Source organism: Amblyomma maculatum, chromosome 1 (assembly GCF_055883805.1).
Source record: "Amblyomma maculatum isolate TAMU_Amacu chromosome 1, ASM5588380v1, whole genome shotgun sequence".
Lineage (NCBI taxonomy): Eukaryota > Metazoa > Arthropoda > Arachnida > Ixodida > Ixodidae > Amblyomma > Amblyomma maculatum.
In genome coordinates this window covers 282,376,169-282,392,298 of record NC_139344.1, presented here as the reverse complement: position 1 = coordinate 282,392,298, position 16,130 = coordinate 282,376,169, and the positions used below count along the sequence as shown (strand labels likewise).

Genomic DNA, 16,130 nt, shown 5'->3' with positions numbered 1-16,130 from the left:
GCCTATCCCGCGCTCGCTGTGTGGTCGTGACGGTGACCACTGCTGAGCCAAGGCCGGAAAGTTTTGCTTCAGCAACTAGCGCTGAAAAAAAAAGAAAGAGAAAAGAACTAGGCATCTGTAGGTGTGTCAGCTACTGAACTGGAGTTCCCAGGTTAGAACCCGACTGCGGCGTCCGCGTTTACATGGAGGAAAAACGCAAGTGTGTGAGTGTGCTGTTTATTAATATTTAAAAATTTATTTTTATTTTTATTGCACCATACATACGCTAGTTGTTAATTTTCTGTATCATATTGCTACCCACTCGTTGCCACTCTCCCCCTTTATTTTTATTACCACCGCCGCAGATCCGGTGATTGAGCATTCGATAGCAGATCTGAAAAACAAATCTTAATAAAACGGAGCCTAATAAAACCACACCTTACTACTGACTGGCTGGCCGCGGTGGAAGTCATGGCCCTTACAGGCTTGGCTTTGTCAGCCTGCTAAACTCCGGCTGTAGGCCTTGACGGCGGCGGTTAACGTTGTGGACGGGTGTTGACAATCAGCTCCACCGGTGTCTTCGAAGTCAGTGTATACACCTGGGACGTTGCCCAGCACGGCCCAATCAAATGTCGCCGACGGGCAATTGGTTCCTTAAAATGAAGCACATGAGGTATGTACAAGCATGGAGAACGAAATGAACTCTTTCTTCCTCCTCGTACCACCTCATGTACTTCATTTCTAGGAATCATGCTCCAACTCAGCCAACAGTCCATTCCTCAACGAGTTGATGCAGGGTGGACAGATCTATTGGAATATGCAAGGCAGCCGGTCGCGTCAGAAAAGAGACGAAACCCACTGGCCCTTAGCTAAATTCTTGATAATGCAGCCCGTCCGCGTGAAGGCACCACAAGAACGGATAAGATGCAGCAGTATCATCAGACCCCTGGCTCGTGTCCACCCTTATCGCTTCCTATTCCCGCAGTTATCGGCAGTAATGCCGAGAATTCGGCAATGATAGTCGCGCTGGGCTAGCTGAAAATCACGTTGAAAAACCTCACGCGGAGCTCAGCCCACATCGGTGTGTGGAAGCAATGCTCGCCTCGGTTTCATCTACGAGTCGCGTGACGTCACAACAAAACCGTGAATGGGTGGACGCTTGCATCTCGGCGCGCAGTCGCTTCCAGTTCGTTACCTGCTTTTTTGCGTCGGCGGCACTGGCACGTTACCTTTCTGAACATGAGTTCGGCGCAGCAAAATGTCGCAGTTAGGAGCTTGACATGTGCTGGAGTGAATGACGCTAAAAATCCTGTACCACCTTCGTGTTCTGGCAAAAAGAACACTTGTGACGAAGACGTCCTGCTAAATGTCGGCCCGTCAACACCGTCAGAAGATTATTACGCAGCCGAAGAGCGGCACTTGCAGGACCTTGCTCGCCAGTTCGATGTTTCGACGATTGCAGAGCACTCGACGACGGCGTTCAAGGCATGTATAACCGAAGGACCTTCACGCAAGGCTTCGCCGCATCGCTCGGTGCAGTCCATGCCAGAGAACGGCCCAGCGAAAGGCTCTTGCGTGGTGACGCCGATCCCGCAGCGCTTACTGCTGCCAACGCCCGCCATGGTCCGCGCCATCGGCGACCACGCTGTGAAAAGAGAGGTAAGGACACACAAATTATACTACGTAATTTGGAAACTTATCGAAAAAAAAAAAAAACACGAAGAAATTGACGAGAGGGGTCCGATGTTCTGCAACAACAGCATCGTCCTCTGAAAGGGACAGTGCAGAAAAATAGGTGATGGGGTGTACTAGAGTCGCGTTCTAATGTTAACTTTTTCTGAAAGAATGTTACAAATAAAATAAAATAAATAGCATAAAACAGATTTTTTATAACCCACGACAGGCCGATTTCGGTAGTGAAATATATATGCGTTAGCTTTCACTTCAGTGCGGTGATATTCTGTACGGACGAGGCTTAGCATGAGTTGTCGGGCTAGTTGGCTTGAATCTTGTTATGCAATGAGTATTCAGTTCTTGGACATAAAAAGGTTTCTTTCGGAGAAGCATCTATGTTGACTATATTATCCCCCAGCTGCGAAGGATCTTATGCAGTATGGGTCAGCACACTCGAAGACGATCAAGTAGGAAAAATACAGCGAAAAAAAAAAAAAACTCAGGATAAGAGGAAACACATACACACAGCCGCCGGACTAACAACTGGTTTATTATTGCCGCAACCTACTTATCACCTTCCTGCGCAAGCGCACATGCAAAAATAAAACCACCAAAAATACAAACTGATGCAGCTCAAACACCCGATAAAATCCGGCACTCTTTCTCGGGGACAACTAAAGATGGATAACTAATGCAAGCCAGCTCATTCTTTTTGGTTAGAAATGTCTCGAGAAGCTCGCGTTCGTGCTTAGTCTTTTTTTCCCTGCCAATTATTATGGTGTTATGAAACAAAGGTGAACAGTTTTTGCATTTTTTACATGCAAGGCGAGGTTGCTTCCTGCACCTGATCGACAGCAGTTGCCGTGCTCCCTGAGCCGTTCGTTCAAGCATTGGCCAGTTTCATTGCGTTGGACAGTACCCTAAACTATCAATAATTTCTGCCTCGATAATTTCGCGCAGCAGATGGCAACTTCTTCTGGCTGTGGTGGTACATTCTTGATAGCGAGCCAAGCGGGTTGATTTCGCGCTGGGAACTGCACTTGGGTCAGAAGAGTGGTCTGAATTAGTCAGAACTGGGTGCTGTGGCAGGATCAGTGTTCGATTCACATTATACAGTTCGCGTCAAGAAGCCATCCGTATCTGTTTCTCACCTTTCTTCGACGCTCACGAAGGCGATCATTTACGCACCTCCCACTTTGACCAACGTCTTTCCTGTGGAAAGACATATATTCCCGCAGAAAAGACGTATAGCTCAAACTTCGTTACTAGTATATCGTCTAAACTTTCATGTTAGAGAACTACATTTTTAGTACATCAGGCCCGTGAATAACACAAATGTATTCCTAGGGATCCATCGGAGACAGTGGCCTTCATCGCTGTGAAGCACGTTTACTAACATTCTGCGTATACGCAACAAGATTCTACAGGAAGGTGTTGGAGAACTGTTTGGAGGATTCTTTCCTTCCGTTAGACATGATATCTGAATATGCCAGATTCAGCAGTTGGAATGGCATTGTTTGGCTCGTGTGCACGGGACTCTTTTTTTTTTGTGGTGCAACTAGGCGCCTCCTTTGATCCGTCCACCTCCAGAAGACATTTTCGTGAGTTTTCGGCCCTAACGGATCGAACTACGGAGTTTTTGCGGCAGGTTCAACTGGTGCAGCTTCATCGTTTCTTACCTTTAAAAAAAACCAGCGTCCACAGATTTTATGCACCTTCTTGGACTATTGAGATATGCCTCTAAGATGTGACGCATGCTCTCTCAAGTACCAAAGTTCGCAAGACCTGAACCTGAGCTGCAGTGCCTTTTTCTAAAAGTCTGCCTGTGCCCTGTCTCTGTCTGCCTGTGCCTGCTGGGGATCAGAGGGCGTGGACATTTTAAACCATGACAGTGTCTGCACGCTGGTGGCTGTTCAAAAAGAACAAATTAATATTTGAATGGTTCACGTTATTCAGTTCAGTTCAGTCGTTCAGTCATGTCCGACTCTTCGTGACCCTATGGACCATGTCACGTCACGCTTTCCAGTCTCTCACTATTTTCCTAACATCACATAACTTCATCTGCAGCGCCTCGAGGATGCCATCTAACCATCGCGTTCGCTGCCTACCCCTTCTCCGGCGACCCTCAACCTTTCCCAGCATCAAATCTTTCTCCAGCCACTCCTCTCTTCTCATCAGATCACCAAAGTAGCTGAGCTTTAACTTTAGAATTTGACCCTCCAATGAGCAGCCAGGGTTTATGGTCGACAATATTGACTGATTTGATTTTCTGGCAGTCCAAGGAACTCACAAGAGTCTCCGCCAGCACCATTCAAACGCGTCGATTCTTCGGCGGGCAGCCTTCTTCACAGTCCAACTCTCGCATCCATACATCACAACTGGAAAGACCATAGCACGAGTTATACGGATCTTGGTTGGCAGACTAATGTCTCTGCTCTTTACTAGCCGGTCAAGGCTAACCATGGTTCTCTTTCCCAGAAGCAGGCGTCTCCTAAATTCATGGCTGCAGTCTCCTTCCGGGGTAATCTTGGAGCCCAAGAAGAGAAAATCTGTCACAGCTTCCACTTGTCCCTTGATGCTCCGGGACTTGATATGGCAAGACGCCATGATCTTTGTCTTTTTAATGTTCAGTTTAAGCCCAAATTTCTCACTCTTGTTGTACACGCATAAGAAGTCTTTTGAGTTCCACTTCACTTTCTGCCATTAAAGTGGTATCACCCGCATATCTGCAACCGCTGCACCCAGGTGGCGTAGCGGTAGAACATCCGCCTCGCATGCAAGAGGACCGGGGTTCAAATCCCGGTGCCGCGCAATTCTCCACCGGATGAAAGAAAAAAAAAATCCGCGTGTCGATGGAATTGCATAAACAGGTTTGGGGTGCGACCTGATGCCGGTGAACACCTCCGGCAACGCACTCCCTCACCAGAACAGGAGTTGGCCACCCTGGTGCAGTAATTGGCCTCAACCTCCTATGATAAGCTCCATAAAACCCCGGCCCTCAGTCACCAGCGGCTGCGGAACAACTGACCACGGCGGCGGTCAGACCTGTGACGCAGCAGGGGGTGCTAAGAAAGTCTGGCTCCGCTGGACAGGCCGCCATTGGAAACTGACCCTGGCAACGCTTAATGCTAGAACCCTAGCTAGTGAAGTTAGCTTAGCAGTGCTGTTAGAGGAACTAGAGGGCATGAAATGGGATGTCATAGGGCTTAGTGAGGTTAGGAGGCCGAATGAGGCATATACCGTACTGAAAGATGGGCATGTACTGTGTTATCGAGGCTTACCAGAGAGGCGACAACTAGGAGTAGGTTTCCTTGTCAATAAGTATATAGCGGGTAATATAGATGAATTCTATAGTATTAATGAGAGGGTTGCAGGCATCGTAATTCGGCTTAATAAGCGGTATAAACTGAAGGTTGTACAAGCCTATGCACCTACATGTAGTTATGATGACCAGGCAGTTGAAAGCTTCTACGAAGATGTAGAATCGGCAATGCGAAAAGTAAAGACGCAGTATACTGTACTAATGGGCGATTTCAATGCCAAGGTAGGGAAAAAACAGGCAGGAGACAAGGTAGTAGGTGACTATGGCATTGGTTCTAGGAATAGCAGGGGGGAGTTACTAGTTGAGTTTGCAGAGCGCAATAACTTACGAATCATGAATACCTTCTTCAGCAAACGGAAGAACCGGAAATGGACATGGAAAAGTCCTAACGGAGAGACTAAAAATGAAATCGACTTCATAATGTGTTCAACCCCCGCCATTATGCAAGATGTAGAGGTAATCGGGAAAGTGCGATGCAGTGACCACAGGATGGTGAGGTCCCGAATTAGCCTAAATCTGAAGAAGGAACGCAACAGATTAGTAAGAAAGAAACCCATCAACGAATTAGCGGTGAGGGGGAGGGCAGAAGAGTTCAGGATCTCGCTACAGAATAGGTTTTCAGCTCTAACTGAGGATGGCGACATTACCCTAGAGGCAAGGAACCATAATTTCAGAGATATCATTACTGAGTGCGCGGTAGAAGTAGGCGGTAGGATAGTTAGAGAGGATACCGGTAAGCTGTCTAAGGAGACGAAATATTTGATTAAGAAACGCCAGAGTATGAAAGCTTCCAATCCAACAGACCAGATCGAATTGGCCGAGATATCGAAGCTAATCAATAAGCGCAAGGTGGCCGATATTAGGAAGTATAACATGGAGAAAATTGAGCATGCTGTAAAGAACGGGGGAAGCCTTAAAGCGGTAAAGAAGAAATTGGGCATAGGCAAAAACCAGATGTATGCGATAAGGGACAAGGCGGGCAACGTCATCACTAATATGGAAAAGATAGTCAAAGTAGCCGAGGAGTTCTATACAGATCTCTACAGTAGCCAAAGTAGTCAGGACCGTAATGAGATTGGCGGTAGGGAAAAACAGTCAGACGTTCCACCAGTGACGAAGGACGAGGTCAAGGAAGCACTAGAAACTATGAAAAGGGGGAAATCAGCTGGAGAGGATCAGATAACTACAGATTTGCTGAAGGACGGGGGGGATATCGTGCTAGAAAACCTGGCCACCCTGTATACGCAGTGCCTGGTGTCATCGACGGTACCGGAACCATGGAAGAATGCAAACATTATCCTCATTCACAAGAAAGGGGACTCTAAGGACCTTAAAAATTACAGACCAATCAGCTTACTGTCTGTTACGTATAAGGTATTTACTAAGGTAATCGCTAATAGAATCAGGACAACCTTAGACTGCAATCAAGCAAAGGATCAAGCAGGGTTTCGGAAACGGTACTCTACTATCGATCATATCCATACCATCAATCAGGTGATAGAAAAATGCTCGGAATATAACCAGCCCTTATACATAGCATTCATTGATTACGAAAAAGCATTTGACTCAGTTGAAACCTCGGCGGTGATGCAGGCATTGCGAAATCAGGGGGTAGACGAGCCATACGTGAAAGTGCTGGAAGATATATATAGCGGCTGCACAGCAACCATAGTTCTGCATAAAGAAAGTAACAAAATTCCCATAAAGAGAGGTGTTAGGCAAGGAGACACAATCTCCCCAGTACTATTCACAGCTTGTTTAGAGGAAGTATTCAGAGACTTGGAATGGGAGCAGTTAGGGATAAGGGTAGATGGAGAATACCTCAGTAATCTGCGATTTGCTGATGACATTGCCTTGCTAAGCAACTCGGGGGATGAACTGCAAATAATGATTGATGACCTAGACAGGAAAAGTAGAAAGGTAGGCTTGAAAATCAATATGCAGAAGACTAAGGTAATGTTCAACAGCCTCGGGAAGGAACAGCAGTTTACATTAGGTAGCGAAATACTGGAAGTAGTAGGCGAATATGTCTACTTAGGACAGGTAGTAACCGCAGACCCGGATCACGAAAAAGAAATAACAAGAAGAATACGATTGGGATGGAGCGCATTTGGCAAGCACTCGCAGATTATGACTAGCAGCTTACCGGTGTCGCTCAAGAGGAAAGTATACAACAGTTGCATCTTGCCTGTACTCACCTATGGGGCTGAAACGTGGAGGCTAACCAAGAGAGTTCTACTTAAGTTGAGGACAACCCAGAGGGCTATGGAACGAAAAATGGTAGGGGTAACATTAAGAGATAGAAAGCGTGCAGAGTGGGTCAGAGAAATAACTCAAGTTACCGACATTCTAGTAGAAATTAAGAAGAAGAAATGGACATGGGCAGGACATGTAGTGCGAAGAGAGGATAACCGATGGTCGCTGAGGGTAACAAACTGGATTCCAAGGGAAGGAAAGCGTAGCAGGGGGCGGCAGAAAGTTAGGTGGGCGGATGAGATTAAGAAGTTCGCAGGGGTCAAGTGGATGCAGCTAGCACAGAACCGGGTTAAGTGGAGAAATATGGGAGAGGCCTTCGCCCTGCAGTGGGTATAATCAGGCTGAAGATGATGATGATGACCCGCATATCTAAGGCTGATACGTTTTCCAGCAGTCTTCACTCCAGCTGAAGACTCGTCCAGACCGGCCTTCCTCATGATGCACTCTGCATATAGGTTAAATAGGCAGGGCGACAGTATGCAGCCTTGTCTCACTCTTTCTCAATCGGAAGCCAATCAGTAAGACCATGCCCAGTTCTGACAGTGGCCTCTTGCCCTTCATACAGGTTCCTGAGGAGACGGATGAGGTGAATTCGAACTCCCATCTCTCGGAGAGCTTGCCACAATCTGCTGTGATCTACGCAGTCAAACGCTTTCGCATAATCAATAATGCAGAAGTAGATGGGTTTCTCGAACTCTCTTGCTTTTTCCATGATCCAGTGAAGGTTGGCAATCTGGTCTCTAGTTCCTCTGCCCTTGCGAAACCCAGCTTGCACGTCCGGAAGCTCCCGATCCACATACTGCTGCAGCCTACCTTGGAGGATGTTCAACATCACCTTGCTAGCATGCGAAATAAGCGCGATCGTGCGGTAGTTGGAACAATCTTTGGCACTGCCTTTCTTTGGATTGGGGATGTAAACTGACCTCCTCCAATCCTGTGGCCGCTGCAGGGTTGTCCAAATCTTCTGACATAATGTATGCAGAATGTTACCAGCGTCATGGTTGAGGTTGTGAGGCAACTCAGCTGGAATGCCATCAATTCCGCTAGCTTTGTTCTTAGCAAGGCTGGCTAAGGCCCATTCAACTTCACTCTTCAGGATGCCCGGCTCGAGATCAGTAATCACAACCGTCTTATGTTGGGTTCGCACATCCGGGTTCTTCTTGTACAGTTCTTCTGTGTATTCCTGCAACCTCTTCTTTATCTCTGAGGCTTCAGTAAGGTCCTTGCCTCGTTTGTCCTTTATCACGTCCAGCTTAGCACAGAAGCTTCCTTTGATATCTTTGATTGTCTTATACAGAGCTCTTGTGTTCCTTAATTGGCTGTTGTCCTCAACTGCTTGGCACTGTATGTTCAGGAAGGCATTCTTATCTCTCCTTGCTATTTTCTGAAAATCCGCATTGAGAACCTTGTATCTTTCTCTTTCCCCCATCACTTTTGCCATCCTCCTTTCCTCAGCTATTTGCAAAGCCTCTTCAGATAACCAGTTTGCTTTCTTGCATTTCTTTTGCTTTGGAACTATCCTCGTCCGTTACGTGCGGCAGCATTGCGTCGAGCGTCGTCTTGGGTTCCCTCCTATATATATATATATATATATATATATATATATATATATATATATATATATATATATATATATATATATATTGTCAGATGGGGGTTTATTGAGCAGATCAGCAGGACTGGGCAGATCGACAGCGAACACAGTCAGGTCCAACACGCGCAGCGATCACGATGCCACTGACTGCAATGTTCCTCGCGCACTTCTTCCTCTTCACAATTACCAAGAGGAGACATCCTCGCAACTTACGGCGTGAGCAAGATGGCAGGGTCGTAATAGGTTTTGAGGCGCTGGACGTTAACAATCTCGCGTCCGCGCCGGCGTAGATCATGAGACGGCGTAAGAGGTTCCACCACATAATTAACCGGGGAGGTGCACTCCAGAACTCTGTATGGGCCATGGTATTTAGCAAGAAAGTTTGAAGACAGTCCAGGAGCATTGGAAGGATCCACAGCCACACAAGAGCGCCAGACGAGAAGTCCGGTGTTGAGCGTTGGTTGTCATGGTTGGATTTATGGCGGTACTGGGTGTTAGCCGTGGATGCGCAGGCAATTTGTCCACAGTCTTCCGCATGCTGGGCTGCTTGAGACGCAGGAGTATACTCTGATATGTCTGGCTGATACGGGAGTATGGTGTCGATTGTAGCAGAGGGGTGACGGCCGTAGAGGAGAAAAAAAAGGAGAGAAGCCAGTAGTAGACTGCGTTGCGGTATTGTAAGCGTAAGTGACATACGGAAGGACGAGGTCCCATTTTGAGTGGTTGGAGGAGGCGTACAAAGAGAGCATGTCGCCAAGGGTACGATTGAAACGCTCAGTGAGGCTATTAGTCTGGGGATGATAGGCGGAGGTAGTTCTATGAATAATGTTGCATTGGTGAGCAAGGCTTTCACAACGTCACTCAGGAAAACGCGTCCTCTGTCGCTGAGCAGCTCTCGAGGTGCGCCGTGGCGAAGAACAAATCGCTGCAAAATGAAGGAAGCTACTTCTGACGCTGTGGCAGATGGAAGTGCGGCAGTTTCTGCATACCTCGTCAGATGATCAACGGCTACAATAGCCCAGCGTTGCCGGCTACAGTGTAGGGAAGCGGCCCATACAAATCAATGCCGACACGGTCAAAAGGGCGTGATGGGCTGGGTAACGGCAGCAACTCTTCAGCAGAACGTTGAGATGGTTTGCGACGTTGACAGGTGAGGCATGAGCGAACATACTTGAGTACGAAGGTGTACATGCCCCGCCAGTAGTAACGCAGCCGGAGACGAGTGTATGTCTTGAAGACGCCCGCGTTACCGGGTTGTGGGTCAGCGTGGAAATAGTCACAGATTTGCGAACGTAGCTGCCGGGGAATAACTAGCAACCACTTGCGGCCATCTGCGCAGTAGCTGTGGCGGTAGAGGAGGTTATCACGAATGGCGAAGTGGGAAGCATGGCGGCAGAGAGCACGCGATGGAGAAGAAGCTGTAGAATTGGAGATAAAATCGAGGAGATAATTTATCCAATGATCTTGCCGCTGCGCTGACGGCATGTCATTTATGTGAAGCGATGGCGGGGAATCGTCGGAAGAGGAAAGGCTCGCGACCTCAGCTGTAAGGGGGCAGCGGGAAAGTGCATCGGCGTCGTGATGCTTGCGGCCGGAGCGGTAAACAACGCGGACATCATATTCCTGAAGGCGAAGAGCCCATCTTGCCAGTCTGCCGGACGGGTCTTTCAGTGAGGAAAGCCAGCAAAGCGCATGATGGTCCGTCACTACCTCAAAAGGGCAGCCATAGAGGTAAGGGCGGAATTTAGTAAGATCCCAAATAATCGCTAAGCAGTCTTTTTCAGTGACAGAGTAATTGGATTCAGCCTTCGCGAGTGTACGGCTAGCATAGGCGACCACGTATTCAGTATAACCTAATTTACGCTGAGCGAGCACAGCGCCGAGACCAATACCACTGGCGTCCGTGTGGACCTCAGGCGCTGTGGGATCGAAGTGACGTAGGACAGGGGGTGCCGTAGGATGCGGCGTAAAGCGTTGAAGGCATCATCGCACGTTGGCGACCACGACGAAAGGCTGGAACTGCCGGATAGAAGTTCTGTCAAGGGAGCAACAATGGAAGCAAAATTTCTAATAAAGCGGCGAAAGTAAGAGCACAGCCCGAGGAAGCTACGTAGACCTTTGATGGAAGTCTGTTTGGGAAAGGCTGCTACGGCACGAAGTTTGGCAGGGTCTGGAGATACACCTTCTTTGGAGATGACGTGGCCGAGAATGGTGAGCTGGCGGGCCGTAAAACATTTTTTTTTTCAAATTCAGCCGCAGTCCTGCATCAGATAGGCAGGTCAAAACGTGCTTCAGACGGTAGAGGTGTGTGCCAAAGTCAGGAGAAAAGACGACAATGTCGTCGAGGTAGCAGAGGCACGTCTTCCACTTTAGGCCACGCAAAATGGCGTCCATCATCCGCTCAAATGTTGCCGGAGCATTACAAAGGGCAAAGGGCATAACTGTAAATTCGTACAAGCCGTCGGGAGTTACAAAGGCAATTTCGAGGTGATCAGCCGCTTCCAGCGGAACTTGCCAGTACCCGGAACGTAAATCTAGGGAAGAAAAGAGTTCGGCGCCTTGCAAACAATCGAGAACGTCGTCGATGCGTGGGAGAGGGTAGACGTCCTTTCGCGTAATCTTATTAAGGCGGCGATAATCGACACAGAAGCGGATAGAACCATCCTTCTTTTTACGAGGACAACAGGTGACGCCCAAGGGCTGCTTGAGGGCTAAATCACGATTAGGTCGACTTGCTCTTCAATAGCCTGGCGTTCGGTTGCAGACACACGATAGGGGCGCTGTCGAAGTGGTGCGTGGGTGCCGCTGTCGATGCGATGAGTGACTGTAGAGGTTTAACCCAAAGGACTTTGATGAGAGTCGAAGGAGGAGCGAAAGTGATGTAGTAGGTTCAAGAGCTGAGTGCGCTGCTCTGGAGGAAGATCGGCATCGATGGAACGGAGGAACAAGTCTGTAGAGGGGCAGCGGGTGCAGGTGAAGGGGGGCTGAGCGCAGTCACGGCACAGTGCGGCGCGTCGTCAGGTTCCTCAGAGATCAGAAGAGATGCGATTAGCTGGATACTTCCGAGGCATTCACCATGGCGCAAAGCAGTAGGGGAGTTAAAGGGATTAGAGACCCATAACATGGAAAGGCCAGCGGAAACAGCGAGCACAGCGTAGGGCAATGGAAGGCAATTGCGGCGCAGGAAAGTATGGGCTGGCGTGAAGAGAATGGTGTCATCGCTAGCAGAGGCACAAGAGACACAAACAAGCACCGAAGAGCAGGGAGGAAGGTCGATATCTTCGGCGACGAGGACTTTAGCACAGGAATTTGATGAATCAGCATCTAGTAAGGCATCGGGCAAAGTCGAGAACCCCACTTCAGCTCGAGCACAATCGATAATAGCTGCGTGACGCGACAGGAAATCCCAGTCTAAAATTACAGCGTGTGAGCAACTTGGCAGCATGACGAACTCAATCGTATCAAGGCAATTCTGGATAACTACTCGAGCGGTGCACGCTGCTAAAGGCTTGATATGCTGAGCGCTGGCCGTTCGCAATGAAAGTCCCGCAATTGGCGTCTTCACTTTCTTTGAAGAGCTACATAGTTTTGCGCCCATAACCGAAATCGCAGCACCAGTGTCAATTAGAGCCATGACAGCAACACCCTCGACGAAAACTTCAACAAGGTTGGCCGGCGACAGATGAGGACTTGGGAAGTTCGACGGGGTCGCAATTCTCGCCTCAGGAACTGCGGCCTCAAGTTTTCCTCACATGAAGCGTACTGTCGACGTCGCATCGGAGAGATAGAGCGGCATCGCGGCGACGGTGAACGGCGGTCGGACATGGCTGAGCGGTCTGGAGAGAAATGACTGCTGGCTGGAGGCTCAGTAGGCGCGGAATACTGAGGCGTCGAAGTCCAGTACCCAGAACCATGAGTAGGTGGTGCCGACGCTGGGAGTCGGTTTCGGCAATAACGAGAAATATGCCCAGCCAGCCCGCAAGTGTAACAAATTTGCCGGTTATCTGTCGTGCGCCAGGGATTGCATGGTCTTAGAGCCAGTCAATAAACTGCGCAGGATCACGAGTAGGACCAGGAGGCGGCTGAACGTAGGCAGGTTGCGGCGGAGCATGTTTAGGTGGTGGTCGGGCAGCAACAGCCGCATATGTCAACGGGGCTGCAACAGGCATGGATTGAGGGGCTGGAGGAAGAGATTCAGCTACCTGTTCTTGGATAATCTGGCGCAAACTGGGAGCTAGGTGTGAGGAAGGCTCTTCATGGCAGGATATAAGGGAGAGTTGTTGAGTAACTTCTTCCCGAATGAAGCTCTTGATTTGTGGCAGGAGCGCAGAATGTTCACTTGCATCTGTCAGGCCAGCAAGCTACTGAGAGTGCATGGCGTTCGCACGAGTTATGGCCCTTTGTTTGCGCAGTTCATCATAACTTTGACACAGTGTGACCACTTCCGCGACGGTGCGGATATCTCGAGCCGTCAGCATCTGAAAGGCGTCGTCATCGATGCCTTGCAGAATGTGCTTGATATTGTCGGCCTTTGACATCTGTGCGTTCACGCGCTGACGTCCTCGATATAACTCGTAAAATTTTTGCCAACCTGCTGAGACCGCGCACGCAAGCTCTGTTCAGCGCGGAGTTTCCTCACAGCCGGAAGGCCGAAAACTTCACAGAAGCTGGCTTTGAACACGGGCCATGATGGGATGTCCGCTTCATGGTTCCGAAACCATAGATTTGCTACGCCGGTGAGATAGAAAATCACGTTGCTTAACTTCGTTTCCGCGTCCCATTTGTTGTAAGCGCTCACTCGTTCATAGGATGTGAGCTAGTCCCCGACGTCATGGTCGTCACTGCCGCTGAAGATGGCGGGGTCTCGCTGGCGGAGGGAGCCGGTACAGATGATGGTCGAGCCAACTTGTACGGCTTGGTAGTTAACGTCCTCAGGCATCGCAGGAGGTGGTAATGTGCGGCTGCGGAGTTCCAGGGCGAGAAGGTAGATCTTAACCGGCAGCTCCACCAAGTGTAAGATGGGGGTTTATTGAGCAGATCAGCAGGACTGGGCAGATCAGCGGCGAACACAGTCAGGTGGTCCAATACGCGCAGAGATCACGATGCCACTGACTGCAATGTTCCATCGCTTGTCATACCACGACGTAACAATATATATATATATATATATATATATATATATATATATATATATATATATATATATATATATATATATATATAAACTAACTTGAACCAAGGGTCAGTGAAACTAGTTGCATTCAACTACCAGCCTGCTTGCGCACTACAGGCAATTTTTTGTTTTGCAATTAGTTAATTGGCTAATTATGTTAATTTTTCTAATTTAATAAATATTCACCTTAGACCAAAAATGTGAATTTGAAAGTTGTAGAGCACCTTCAGAAACCCCCATTCCAATAATTGCGATAAAGAAAGTCTCACGTGTATCTTTTTTTTCCGGGCTCAAGAGAAAGCCCGCGAAATACAAATAATACCACGTGACTAGCGCATTTGAGCGCAGCGATCGTGGTGCTCTCAGTCGTGATTTGAGCGAACGAAATCTGCTGCGGCCGTGACCCGATGGTCCCGTTGCAGCGGCAGGCAGAAATGTTGGCGATGGTTGGAGCGAGCTCGAGCTCGCCCGTCGTCACCGCGATCTTGGCCAGGCCTGTGCACCGCAGCAGCCTACATACACCGATTAAGAACCGGCAAATGAAGGTCCAGCGCTAATTTTAGTCGAGTCACATGTCATCTCGCCCCTTTACCCAAGCCTGTATGCGCAGATTCAGTGGCTGATACCTTATCGCTCATCCGTTTGCCGTAAAGTTCGCTGATGGGAGAGAAGGAGGGTTTGTTAGAATCCCGGTGGTGTCGGCTCGCCGCTCTCGGTGCTACTTGCACCATCACGTAGGCCGGCTGTCGGACGCGGGCGAAGAAGCCATCGCAGGCATATCGGCCTGCCGCTTTAACGGGGCAAAGGAGACACGGCCGCAGCTAATTTCGTTCGCTCAAACCACGAATGAGAGCACCACAATCGCGGCGCACAAATGCACTAGTCACGTGGTATTATTTGTATTTCGCGGGCTTTCTTTTGAGCCCAGAAAAAAAGATACACGTGAGACTTTCTTTATCGCAATTAATGGAATGGGGGTTTCTGAAGGTGCTCTACAAGTTTCCAATTCACATGTTTGGTCTAAAGTCGATATTTAATCAATTAGAAAAATTAACATAATTAGCTAATTAAGTAATTGCAAAACAAAAAATCGCCTGTAGTGCGCAAGGAGGCTGGCAGTTGAATGCAATTAGTTTCACTGACCTACCTCAAATGTATTATTTTGATCCCTTGGTTCAAGTTAGTTGGGACACCCGGTATATATATATATATATATATATATATATATATATATATATATATATATATATATATATATATATATATATATATGAAGGAAAGAAGCCAACAGTCGGCGAGGCCAAGGAAAGCGTTGGGGATGGTATCTTTATGTCATTTTTTTTTAATGTTTACTTCGATAACCAAAGAAATTAGTAATGTAATCTGTTTAGGGGAAAGATAATTAGACACAAAGTAGAAGAAAAAACAACGTGCCGATGGTGGGATCCGAACCCACGACCTCCGAATAACGCGTCCGGTGCTCTACCAACTGAGCTACATCGGCCGCTGTCCCCCCTGCTACTTTCTTGGGTATTTATGTTGTCTTTATACGAACCTTGAGAGTGTTCACCAGCGCCACCCTCAGCCATAGCGGCGGACGTGGGACGTCCTTTGTTACCGCCAGCGTCACGTCCCACGTCCGCCGCTATGGCTGAGGGTGGCTCTGGTGAACACTCTCAAGGTTCGTATAAAGACAACATAAATACCCAAGAAAGTAGCAGGGGGGACAGCGGCCGATGTAGCTCAGTTGGTAGAGCACCGGACGCGTTATTCGGAGGTCGTGGGTTCGGATCCCACCATCGGCACGTTGTTTTTTCTTCTACTTTGTGTCTAATTATCTTTCCCCTAAACAGATTACATTACTAATTTCTTTGGTTATCGAAGTAAACATTAAAAAAAAATGACATAAAGATACCATCCCCAACGCTTTCCTTGGCCTCGCCGACTGTTGGCTTCTTTCCTTCATGTATTATAACGAGCACCCTCATTTCCCCTATATATATATATATATATATATATATATATATATATATATATATATATATATATATATATATATATATTTCATTTCATTTTATTACTCTCAAGGCCGATCAGGCGTTATAGAGAGGAGTGGGAAAAAAATAAGAATA

The 16,130-nt window shown here is 48.0% G+C and overlaps 1 protein-coding gene across 5 annotated transcripts in view; it reads left to right on the top strand.

The window, feature by feature from the left end:
- Positions 1–924: 924 nt before the first annotated feature.
- LOC146206698 (uncharacterized) overlaps positions 925–16,130 on the top strand; it is a 102,542-nt gene continuing 87,336 nt past the window's right edge. For 2 of the 5 annotated variants that reach the window (XM_084591502.1, XM_084591499.1), the window contains exon 1: positions 1,034–1,638. In XM_084591502.1, coding sequence (XP_084447628.1) covers positions 1,219–1,638 — 420 coding nt within the window. In that variant the 5' untranslated portion in view covers positions 1,034–1,218. Of the gene's footprint in view, positions 1,639–16,130 lie in introns of all 5 variants that reach the window. The other 3 variants (XM_084591504.1, XM_084591501.1, XM_084591500.1) reach the window with 3 other exon arrangements.